At 40.9% G+C, this 13,202-nt stretch overlaps 1 protein-coding gene across 13 annotated transcripts in view; it reads left to right on the forward strand.

Annotated features, from left to right (window-relative positions):
* Positions 1 to 13,202, forward strand: part of GPHN (gephyrin) — a 798,948-nt gene that overhangs the window by 561,690 nt on the left and 224,056 nt on the right. For 2 of the 13 annotated variants that reach the window (XM_033950736.1, XM_033950744.1), the window contains one exon: positions 2,648 to 2,689. The exons of the other annotated variants lie outside the window; for them this stretch is intronic. In XM_033950736.1, the coding sequence (XP_033806627.1) occupies positions 2,648 to 2,689 (42 nt within the window). The remainder of the gene's footprint in view (positions 1 to 2,647; positions 2,690 to 13,202) is intronic. 13 annotated transcript variants of the gene reach the window in all.

A 13,202-nucleotide genomic window follows, 5' to 3' on the forward strand; every position in this document is an offset into this window, starting at 1 on the left:
CGAAAAATACAGTAAGTACAATTCACACTTTATAGAATGGCACTTAGAGTTGATTCTCGTGCCCTAACTTTGAACACAAGATTTACACTTGCTGAAACCTGGCAGAAATGCTGGTGCCCAAGGTGAGCATGCTGACCCCATTATTCTGTAACACATGCAACATTTGGAACACCCTTGACATGCCCATGCCCTCCCCATGGCCACACCCCCTTTTGAGTTACATGATATGGGATTTGGGCTCCAAGCAGTATACACTAGCATACAGTCAGATGCATATGCAAATCCTAATAGGTGCAAATTTACATCAGTCATTTGCTGTTAGTAGCCGATTATTGCCCATTAAGGGTTTATTAGCCTGTTAAGTTGAACCCACAGCTCGGGATGGTGTCATATAAAGAATCAAGGGATAGTATTTTCAGCCAAACAAGATCTCAGCACACCTATTTTTATGTGGACTACACACAGGTATTTTTGGAGGCAGAGTTACAAGTTATTTGCTGATTTTATAGAGTATAGGTACGTGCATATATATTTACACCTTCAGAGCAGGTGTAAATTTGTGCGAGAAAGTATGTACACTACTAGACATAAGTACTTCTGTTGCCTTTATGAAATAGATGTTAAATAGGTGCTTTTTTAAGGACTGAAGGTTTGGAACAACCTCCTGTGTCACTTGCAACAAACACGAACATACTATGTCTTCAAGAAAAGGTTAAACACTCACCTTTTCTCCTCGAACCAATAACATTAACTACAATCTACCCAACTAACATTAACCAGTGCTCAAGTCATCTAATCAAAAATCTTTTCATGAACCAAATCTCATTGTAAATCACAACCAATCTTATTGTGAACCGCATTGAATCCTTGTTGAAAATTGTAGTATAGAAGAAAAAAACGTATGGTATGGTATTTCATATACATGCCCTATTATGAAATTAAGACCTAAATGTTGCTATTGTGTGATTGCTGAGACCCATCTCCCTAGCAATTGAGCACAACTCTGCGACATGCCCTCTCTCAGGAGCAGAAGCGACTCCACGATGGAACTCTGATGTCCCAAATGGCTTCACAAAGCACTATCAGAGTCAAGGTACTAATCACCAAACAGGAAGCTAATTTTGTAACAGGACATGCAGATGAAAAAGCCCAAGAAGTTGTATACTTTATAAAGGCAACACAGGCACCTACTGCCTCGATTAAAAAGGCTCCTACAAGGACCCTATTTTGTGCACAAATGCTCTTGCCCCTAAAAATGTATACATGTGTATATATACATTTGTTTAAATACATGCAGTCACTTCAGCTCCATCTCTGTTCTTTCTAAAGTAGCGCCCTAAACACAGCCTACATAAAATTCAGCACACACTTTCCACATGTGGCTGTGCACTCTTATCAAAGCCTTTTCTACATGGAAGAATAATAATAACTTTATTCTTCTATACCGCCACAATCTTGCGACTTCTAGGCGGTTTACAATCAAGAGAGCTGGACATTCAGTGAATTACAATATGCAGATAGTCGGAGGAAATACAGAGAGCAGAGACTTTAAGAAAGCAAGAATATAGAAATACAATTTGCTGAGCAAGAGTATAAGATATACAGTTTGGTAGGTAATGTCCGAGAGGACCTGTTTGGAATCATAGTATTATCCATCTGAATTGGGGAGAGCACATAAAAAAAATAACTCACATATTGAATATGTTGCAGAAATGTCAAGTGTTCCTTTATAATTATGACACAGTTATGGTAGGAAGCATTATCATAGGAGTCACTAATCTACTGATTTTGGGAAGGGATTGCAATATGTTGTCTTTCTTCCTACATTATAATTATTTGATGCACTCAGATTTCATTGTGTAAAATGAAACTGATTATTGGTTTGACCCCATACTGCTGTTAAGGTAACCCAAATAATTACTCAAATCTGTTAAGGTGAAACCTTTTATATTACAAAAATGCATTGAACTATTAATGTTTGATATATTCTGCAAGATGCAAGCTGCTTAAATGGGAAATCAGTCTGTTTTGGGTAGTCTGTGGTAAAAATGAGCCACATTTCCCATAAGTAGGGTGAGATTATTCTTTTCAAATTCGAATCTAATTATATAAATGCAAGTAAGCCATTTCTTTTAAAGGAAAAGACAGATGGGGAGAAATTATTTGACAAATATTAAATTTAATGCCTGATGAGATGATAATATGAGCATAAGAAAATAGAGATTCCCGCATCACTGCCTACAGTACATTTTAACTTTTGCATGGAACAGAAAATCAGTAAATTAAATGGCATTGGTGTTAGAGACCTTGGAATGAAAAGTTATTCCGATCTTGGAATAATACTAATGAATGTATTGTCACCTAAGTATAGTGCCTATCTAGAGAAACAATGGATCTCCATTATGTATGTACTATTTTCTGTAATTACAGTTTAAGTACCTCTCTAAAGTTGCAAGGAAAAGCTTTCACCTTACATTGTTTAAATTCTGGAATTCTATTATTTGTTATTGTCTGGAAGATGGGCTGCAATGAACCCCCTGCTAATGTCTTAGTGCTGGAACCACCTATACAGAAAACCTTCTGAAACCCTTAATGTGGCACCATTTCCTTTTTAACAGTGTTTTCTTTTCCCTCACTGCACAACCAGGCTCGGCTCCCTTCGTGCTCATCCACCTATAGTGTTTCTGAGGTATACTTGCACGTGTTTTATCACATGATCCACCTGCTCACCTGCCTCCACCTTTGTTTTTGCCTTGCAATGTGCATATTTGGGAGTACAGCAATTTTGAAAGAACTCTGCATGCTTATCCTGTTATCATTGAATTCCACCATCTTTGTGTCTCTGAGCATCACAAGAGAGACCCATAAAAGTAGCTGCTCTGGAATAAATAATGCAGTCAAACGAAGTCCATTTCACTCTCATTTCATAAAGGTTCATCTCAGTGTAAGGTATCTGGGCAAAAAGTGGCCTTTCCCATTCAGTAATGGGACATAGAGAATTCTAGGGTGCAGAAAGTTTTGCCCTTCTGACCATTTTTTTCATAATTGTACTTAGAAGTGCTGCAAGCATTTTATAGCCAAGAGGCCATGTTGAAATATCTGCTGACTATTTATTCTTAATAATTAGGAGAAAAAATATACAGAGATGCATTATCACCTGTTGAATTAGCACAGGTTTGAGATGATTGGTATTATTGTTCACAAGTTTCAAACCTGTGGTGATTCAACCCCTTTAAGTATACTAGCAAGTGTTTAGATTTCAATGTTAGTAATTTTGAATTTGTCATTGACAAGTAACAGTACAGTCCAATGCTCATCCTCTGCTGATTCTTTTTGGAGAATTGTGCTTTTAGCAGTCAGTAGAATAAACACTATGATTTTCCCAACCTAACTCCTTAGCCGTCACTCTACATGTTATTAAAGGAAAGCAATACCGCTTCTTCCAATAAACTCACTTGCCTATAATCTACAAATTAATTAACTTTTCTTAAAGAAAATTCACATAAATCCAACCAGAAATTAAGCATAATTAAAGTTCCGCTAACAAAACACACATACACCAGGCCTAACTATCTAAGTTCAATCTTTTCATTGGAAGGGAAGTTTTCAAAGCCACTTGGGGCCAGATTCTCTGACATCACCAGTAAAATCTGCTGGGTCACTGTAATGGCAGCAATTTGTCCAATTTCAAAACGGCAATCAGTGTTGAAACAATTTTGCATGACACATGAGCAGAGCTGGCAGGGGAAGCCCAAACAACTGAGCAGCAGGGGAAGCCCCAAAGCAGCCTCCTTCTGCTGAGCTAGTCAGGGCAGGAAGACTTTCCTTTTTTTTTTTTTAGACACAGATGTGTGTGTTACACATACAGAATATCTGTCCTCATTTTTTTTTTTTTAAAGGTAATGTTCCCCCCCCCCCAAACAGCCCCCTCATGACAATTGACCCCTCACAAAAAATCCAGACCCTCCTCACCCCTTGAATATTGGCAGGAAGGATGCCCACTCCCTCCTGTCTCAGAGGCCACCCTGACCCCTCCCCCATGAATATCGACATCCTTCCTCGGCAACCACCCCAAATCCATCACCCTCAACTCTCTCCATGAAGATATAGAACTATAGAAATAATAAATTGTTGTTGTTGGATGTCCACTCCCTCCTGCCTCAACCACTGTACCCCCCATGACCCTGGACCCAACCCACTTCTGTCAGCTGGCCCACCTCTTCACAGTGGCAGGCCTTTCCCTTCCCGGTACATCCTGGGATGAATTGGGAGGAGCCTGAGGCTCTGATTGGTCCAGGAGCCTAAGGCCACTCCTATGGGAGTCAGTTAATGTGCTTTGAATATCAGCCAGACAGTTTATATATGTTAAAGCTACCGAAAATGCAGGAGATAATTTTATAAGATGATATCTTTGTTCAAATACTAAAATAGGCTACCTGAACCAGCCCCGATAGCACACAGTGTCAATACCCACATTTATACCTTCTTCAAATTTGGTATAAATGGATATTGTTCATATGTATGCACATAGGCCCATATTCTATAAATGGCATCGTAAGTTAGGCGCCTAACTTAAGCAGAATTTAAACACAAAATCGCGGCTATGGAGATACTTTATGACTCCTAACACCACTAAAGCGCCTCCATAGCCATGATTCACATGAAAAGTAGGCTCAGGAAATGTAGGCCTTTAATACCCTGGCCTAAATTTCTGGCATCTACCTTTCATGAAGCCACAATTCTAGAAACAGTGCCATTGTGTGACTGACATGCAGTTGGGTGTATTTTTAGACAGATGATGATGACGGCACCATTTATAGAATCCAACCCATCAGGGATAATTCTATAACAGTGTATTTATATATAGTTGCTTATTTTAGAAAGGAAAGTAGGCACCTTTTTTCTTATATAGAATGTAATAGGTGAAATATGCTCCTATAATTTAGGCAAGAACACATCCACTGATGAAAGGCCAAAATGCCACAGATATGCTTCTAGGCTGTTTATATTTATACCCTCACCAACTATGTACAGTCTTTAGTAAATTTTTGTTAACCCCCATCAAACTCCACGGTGTATCGTAGTATGCATAAAAATTTTGGTATGTTATAGCATTCTATAAATTATGGTTCATGCACTGAGCACAAACAGTCATTTTCAAAAAAACAAAACAGGCGTTTTGCGGTCTTGAAAATGGGTATGTTTGATACTATATTTTATATTTAAATCTTTTTTTATTAAACAGATATAACCATAATACAGACAAAAATGCAATAAAGATTTTACAATAGAAACTATGTACAATGGAAAACTGAACTCTTCTATCCTCCACAGCAACTGCCAGACACCATAATCCCCTTTCCCTATTCCCCCAAGTCACCATCCTCTAACCCCCCCCTCCCCCCCCCAGGAACCCCCCCCCCCAAAAAAAAAAAAAAAAAAAGAACAGAAACAAGGCACAGATTGAGGTCAGAAATCAGACAGGTAAAGCAGAATACAATTGAAATCGATTCAATCTATGACTACGACTCTCAGAAGATAAAATGTTCAAATACGGAGTCCAGGTGTTAACAAAGTCTCTGCTCCGGCGTCAAGAACAATATGCCAAGATAGCTTCCCAGCCCATCAGCCCAGGTAGTCTATTTCTCCAATACCAATAGGAGGGTGGTTCAGAAGAAAGCCAAAAAATTAAAATACATTTCTTACTCAAAATGAAACATTTATTAAGAAACAATTTTTCAGCAGAGGTGGAGAAGTGAGCAAATAACATAGTAAGTGCCAAGACAGGCACAGGTACATGTAAAAGCTCCCACAAAAAGGAAGCCAATGCTTTCCAAAAATCCTGGATCCCCCGGCCACTCCAAAGCCCATGAAAATAAGAATTCACCTCAGCAGAGCAACACAAACACAACTGAGTATCAACACAGCCCATATAATAAGCTTGACTTTGAGAAACATAAGCTCTCAGGATGGTGCGATAGTGACATTCACGTAAGTCAGTATTATACACCAGGCCTACAGTGCGTTTCAACACCCGTAGCAAAAATTCCCCCTGTAGGTCCCACCCCAAATCATGTTGCCAGGCCTCCTGAACTAAGGGAAAAGCCCTGGGCGGCCAAAGGGTCATGAGCTGTTTATGAAAATGAGATATCAAGACTCGATTTTCCAGATCCCAAAATCCACACCCAAGGAATCCCCGGGAGAGAGCCCACATAATGCCGCAGCTCACAATAGGCAAAAGGAAGCCCAACCTTAGGGACTCCCCACAGCACCAGGTCAACACTCAAAAGAAGAGCCCCATCATTCTGCAGAACATGCCTCAAGAGCTCAACACCCCGAGCCCGCCAGCCACCGAAAACCGAAGGGCCAAGCCCCGGAGGAAAAGCTAGGGTCCCAACCAAGGGCAAGAACATGCTCACCCAAGGGTCCTGATGCCACAACCGGAGGATCTGCTGCCACAGCACCCATAGAGGCCTAAAAAGAAAACCACATCTATACGGGCGTGGCAGCCTTACCGAGGGGGCATGGAGGAGATAAGATGAAGAGGATAGAAATAGTCCCGTTCCAAGGAAATATCAGTGTATAAAGAGGTGCCTAGTATCCAATCACTAATATGGCGCAACAAACATGCCTGATTATACACTAAGATGTCAGGCACTCCAAAATCACTCTCAGTGGCAGGACCCACTATCAGAGACCAACAGAATTTAGGTCTCCGTCCCCCCCAACAAAACCTTGACAACAGAGAGTACAAGGCATTCACATCACGCTTCAATAAAGTCAGGGGGAGAGTCTGTAACACATAGAGCCATTTTGGGCACTAGACCAATCAAAAAAAGGTGAATTCTGCCCAACAAAGAGAGCAGGAAATCTTGCCATTTAACCAAGAGCTGTTTCGTATCAGCCAGAAGTTTATCGATATTAAGACGATAAAGGCGTGGTAGATCCATAGTCAGCCAGATCCCCAGATATTGAAAGGAAGACCCAGCCCATCGCAACGGAAATTCTCCCCTCCAGTGCTCCTGAAGATGTGCCGAAGAAGCCAAAGCCTCCAACTTAGCTAGATTTAGTGTAAAACCAAAGAAATCCAAATACTCATGTACACTCTCCAACAACGCGTACGTGTTCTGCAAACATCTAAACTTGGATTTAGTTGTCATATCAAACATGCATCTCTTTACCTCCACCTTTTATCATGCTGCGCTAGAAGTTTTTAGGGCTGGCTGGTGAGATAGGAATTCTATGAACATCAGAGTTTTTAACACCATAGCCAGCGATAAAAAAAGTCTTAACACGGCTTCATAAAGGGGGGGTGGGGTTAATTTTCACAAATTTTAGTACTGGAATTATTACAAAAGTAATTGTCATTTCATTTAAATGCCTATGGCCCCCTTTTATGAAGCAGTGTTAGATTTTTTTTTTTATTGCCGGCCATGGCGGTAAAAGCTCCGATGCTCATAGATTTCAAATACTAAAATAGGCTACCTGAACCAGCCCCGATAGCACACAGTGTCAATACCCACATTTATACCTTCTTCAAATTTGGTATAAATGGATATTGTTCATATGTATGCACATAGGCCCATATGAAGAGTCGGAGACAATACCACTACGTTTGGTAATAAAAATGCCTAACATGGCTTCATAAAAGGGAGGGCATATTTGCTTAAATATTATTTATGATAAAACCCCTTTGATCTGTCGTATTCAATAAATGGATGTGTTAAATAAACTTCTTATAGGTCACATGTTGCTTTTAAGATATCGTAAGTGGCATATATCATCTTACTTTCCAGTTTAAAGATACAATAAAATAATACAAATTTCCTAATGCACTCTATCTAAAAAAAAGAATTCTACGTCAAATAACTTTCCATAGCTTCATTATTTATGTCTGTTTTTTATTTCATTTGAATATTTTTTGTTTACATTTTCCTTGCACATGAATATGAGAATGGTGAAATATAGCAATTAAGAAATCCTTGAGAAATTATATGTCAGTTACAAGAGTAGCCACAGATAATTTCTAAGAGTCATTATGGTACAATATTCAAATGTCCATGAACGTCTGTTGGTATTACTTTCTTACTTTACTTTAGTGGACAAGGAAATGTGTATCATTTCTAGCATTTTTGATAGGCACCCCATGTCAGATAGTGCAACAATCATGTAATAGGAAATAGCTTCTTCCGGTGTTACTTCTGGTTCTGCAGTTGAGCTATCCATTAGCTATTGTAATAATATCAGTACTTGATTCAGCCCTCCCTTGGACCCTGACTTGTTCACAAGACAGAAATTGATACCCTAGATTTATTCTATGGTATAGACTAAAGTTAACCAGCAAGCCATTAGATTAGCCTGAAAATTTATTTATGGTACAAGTTTTTTTGAAGAAAAAAACAAACAAAAAAAAAAAGACTGTTTAATTGTAATAAATAAACAGGAAATCAAGGGTGAATTGGTGGTGTTTATACATAATGCAGTTTTTCTTATACAGTATGTAGAAAATCAGTTATCTGTCTTAAAAAAACAAATTGGAAAAGAGCCATTCACATAGAAAAAAGTCAGTTTTAAAAAGAAAGCCACAATTAAACTTAAATATGCCTACAGGAGCATTAAGGGCTCCTTTTACTAAGGTAAGCTAGCGTTTTTAGCGCACGCAGCAGATTAGCACGTGCTAACCTCACGCTACGCGGCTAGAACTGACGCCAGCATTGGTAGCACGCGCTACTCCGCGCATTAATGCCCTAGCGCAGCTTAGTAAAAGGAGCCCTAAATATCTTTATGTTTGTGAAAGGATATTTGTTTATTGCCTTTCCCTTTACTATGGGTAAAAGTGCATATACTGTAAAACTGGAAGGGAGTAATTATCAAGGTGCATGTTATGCGTTACTGCACCTTAATTTGTTATGGAAGTCAGCAACCAGTAGTAGTTCCGTACTACAGGTTACTGATTCCCATTTATGAGAGGCCTTCAAAAGAAGTCTCACATTTGGAAGTGGAGAAGGAAGTTTATGCTTTGTAGCCCAGCGCACAGGGGAGGGTAAAATAACTAACCTTTGGCTGGAGTTATATGTTCAGTTTTAAGGCAGCATGCCGTGTTCACCACCAGCCATGTTCTAAACATTACATAGTAATGAGGTATTTGCATGCATTTGCACACTTAGTATCTCATTACTACATACCATGTGGTGACCTAAAAAGATTGCATTATGGCACCACATTACAGCCCTTTAACAGGCATTGAGGGATAAATAATGCACAGTAGAGCTGTAATGCAGCTTGATAATTGCCCCACTATATGTCATTTTGTACCTTGGGAAAAGGGGTGAGTTTAGGTTAAGAGAGAGAAAATTTGCATGGCGATTTTATTTTCAAATCACTGTGGAATCCTCTTACTAAGCTGTGATAAACACTAGCATGTATGGACTGCCGCTTTAAAGGGTTTATCATGGACGCACTCAGGTATCCTGTGGTAAGTTTAGGGTTTGCAGTATAAAAATCACTTTTGTTGCAGAGAGGGTGAAAATTCATAATGGCAACATAAAACCTTTTTCTTCTTATAGTTGTATATTTTTATTATAATATAAAATTTTAGGAACCTGCAAAATGAGACCAAGTATAATAGGAAGAAAGAAATAATAAATTTGGAGCACTTACAGGGGAGAGGCAGGAGGGAAATGCTAGGAGCTCCTCAGGGGATGGGCCCATGCATAGAGCCTATGAGCTGCAGAGAAATGAGAGACAGATTCTCAAATGTTGGCGGTAAAATCCAACGATTCCAAAAAGACAAGACATTCTTTAAAAAATGTGCATGCAAATGAGGTTCATGGAAGGTCACTAAATTTGCATGTGCCAATCATGGTGATAGCAATGAGCACAAGTGCAGAATAAACCCACAAAAAAAAGACCCCAAATAAAAGATCAGCATGAGGGATGCCCACTCGTTCCTGCTACCGACATGAAGCAAACCACCCCCCCCCCATCAGCAAGAGGGATGTCCACTCCCTCCCACACAACAAGCAAAACTCCCCCCGACACACATCCTTGGCAGCAGGAGGCATGCCCACTCCCTCCCATGCTAAGAAACAGCCCCCCAACACCTCCTCAGGTCTCCAGTGACCCCCCCACACACACACACACACTCACACACACATCCCTTTACCTTGTTCACAAAGGCCAGCTGGAGGGATGCCTACTCCCTCTGGCCATCAGACCCACTTCTTCAAAATGGTGGGCCTTCTCCTCCCCATTGCATCCTGAGATGTGCCGGGGAGGGGCCTAAGGCTCTGATTGGCCCAGGTTGTTAAGGCTCTTTCTATGGGCGGGACCTTAGGTATCTGGGCCAATCAGAATCTTTGGCCCCTTCCCAGAGCATTTGGGGAGGGGCCTAAGGCTCAGATTGGCCCTGATAACTAAGTCCCAGAACTTTAGGCCACTCCCTGGCACATCCCAGGATGCACTGAGGAGGGGAAGGCCTGCCATTTTGAAGAGATGGGCCTGCTGGCTGGAGGAAATAGGAATCGCTCCAACTAGCCCTGATGGGGTCTGGGGGGTCCGGTGGGGAGATGCCCACAATGTTCATGGGTATGGGTTCCGGTAGGAGGGACTGGGCATCGCTCCTGGCAGTAGTCTTTGTTGGGGGACGGGTTACTGGGGGGGGGCAGGGAGATCCCTTGCCGTGATAATCTTAGCAGCAACCCGATTCTCTAACTGGCACATGTGAAATGGATGCCAGTTAGAGAATTGGGTTATTAGACGGACCTAGGCGTCTGTCCATGAGGACAGCCACAATTCTCTATAGGATGCTCATGTGTGATTCTCAAAAGCCGCATAAGCGGCTTCTGAGACTGGGCATCCTATACAGAATCCAGCCCTAAATGAACCACTATTTTTGCCACAAAATGCAAATTGGATATAAGTTAATAGTTTGATATCATTGATCTGCATTCCTTTCCTTCCAAAATTTGGGGATTAGACCATTAATTAAACTTGACGAGATAAAGAATACAAATATAGCCTAAAACGCATATCAAATTTCTTCATTGAATCATGAGGGACTGTAGCATTTTTCCTAGAATGTGTACTCCCCCCTCCATACTCGCGGGGTTGTCTCTCTTGACTTCGATTATTCAGTTTTTATCACCCTTCCAGACCTCACCACAACGTACTTTTTTAAGCCTCCACAACTTACTTAGTGACGACTCAGACGCAACCCCACTTTCCAGACCCTTCCACAACTTACTTAGGGCCAACTCTGACCCACCCCTTCCTCCCAGACCTCTCCACAATTTACTTTTTAAAGCCTGGTGGTCTATTAGTGAAGTGGAGCAGGAGCGATCTTCCTACACTCCTGCCCCGTGTAGAGCCATGAACAAAAATGGCTGTTGTGAGTTCCTGCTGTATCCTCCACAGTATAGTATGGTTACTTCCCTTCTTCATCAATGTATCTCTCCTCTTTAATGTACTGTAGCCTCTTCCCATCTGTACTAATGTAATATTTCTTCTTCAATTCAGCTGTAAATATTTTCCCATGATACTGCATGCCTGCATGGGCCTCTCATTTTGTAAATCACCTTGAACCTGTTCTGCAACTAAGGCCAATTTCTTCACTCATTCCCTCCTCCAAACATGACTCATCAGCTATCCTGGTACTGGTTAGGATGGCTAGTGGAAAGAATGGAGGTGCAAGGGATGGGCTACAAGCAAAGTGGCTGCTGTGTTCAGCTACCACACCCTCCCCCTGCTATAGTCAGAGGCAGAAAAATCATTCTGCTGGATTGGGAACCAGCTTAAATATCTGCCCAGCAACAGCCACCACCAGCCCTGTCTCCATCCTCCAACTTTGCAAGCTAATGTGATTGGAGGCAATATGATTGATGCTAAATTGGGCCCTTTGGACCTCCTGTTGGATACCTCCCAGATTGTGGCTACCTCATCTCATATAAATGTTGAAAGGTTCATCTATCATAAAACTTTTTTTTAATAAATTAATGAGCATTCATAGTCGCTGATAAAAGACCGCATCATTGATCACCTTGATGGACACGGGCTGATGAGGACCAGTAAGCACGGATTTAGCAAAGGCAGATCGTGTTTGATGAACTTGCTGCACTTCTTTGAGGGAGTAAACAGATAGACAAGGGCGACCCAGTCGACATTGTATATCTAGATTTTCAGAAGGCATTTGACAAGGTTCCATATGAACGACTACTTTGGGAAACTGCAAGCTATGGAATCGAGAGTGAAATACTCATGTGGATTAAAAACTGTCTGCAGCATAGGAAAAAGATAGTGGGGGGTAAATGGACAATACTCGGACTGGAAGAGTGTCACCAGTGGGGTGCCGTAGGGCTTGGTGCTTGGACCCATGCTCTTCAACATCCTTGGACTGAAGAAATGGGAACACATAAGCCCCTACTATCAAAAACTCCATTGGCTGCTCCTAGAGGCGCGAATCCTGTTTAAGTTTTCTTGTCTGTGTTATAAATCAATATTTGGTCTGGCCCCCACTTACATAGTTTCCCATTTTAATCTGGCAAGAATACATCTGTTCACCTATCCGACAATAAAAGCCTGCCACTACAAAAGATTCTTGGACAGAACTCTTGCCTTTCAGGCAGGCAAATGGAACAATTGGCTTAGTAACTGTATCACGCTCTCCTCATCCTACTTCAATTTTAGCAAATTGGTAAAAACGAGTTTGTTCAATCGATTTGTAAATTAAGAATCTACACATCTCTACTAAGAACTATATAGCTTTCCAATTCTTTCATTATGTAAGATTGTACTGTTGACTTTGAGTGTAACCTCTTCGCTGATTGTCCAGCGCTTCTTGCTATAAACCGCCTCAAACTTCCATGGCTTTGGCGGTATATAACAATAAAATTATTATTATTATTATTATTATAAATGGCACGACGAGTGAGGTGATTAAATTTGCGGACGATACAAAGTTATTCAGAGTAGTGAAGACACAGAGGGATTGCGAAGATCTGCAACGTGACATAATCAAGCTCGATAAATAGGCATCGACATGGCAAATGAGATTCAACATGGATAAGTGTAAAGTGATGCATGTAAGTAACAAAAATCTCATGCACAAATATAGGATGTCTGGCAGTACTTAGAGAGACCTCCCAGGAAAGAGACTTGGGAGTTCTGATCGACAAGTCGATGAAGCCATCCACGCAATGCACGGT

Source organism: Geotrypetes seraphini, chromosome 7, assembly GCF_902459505.1.
Source record: "Geotrypetes seraphini chromosome 7, aGeoSer1.1, whole genome shotgun sequence".
Lineage (NCBI taxonomy): Eukaryota > Metazoa > Chordata > Amphibia > Gymnophiona > Dermophiidae > Geotrypetes > Geotrypetes seraphini.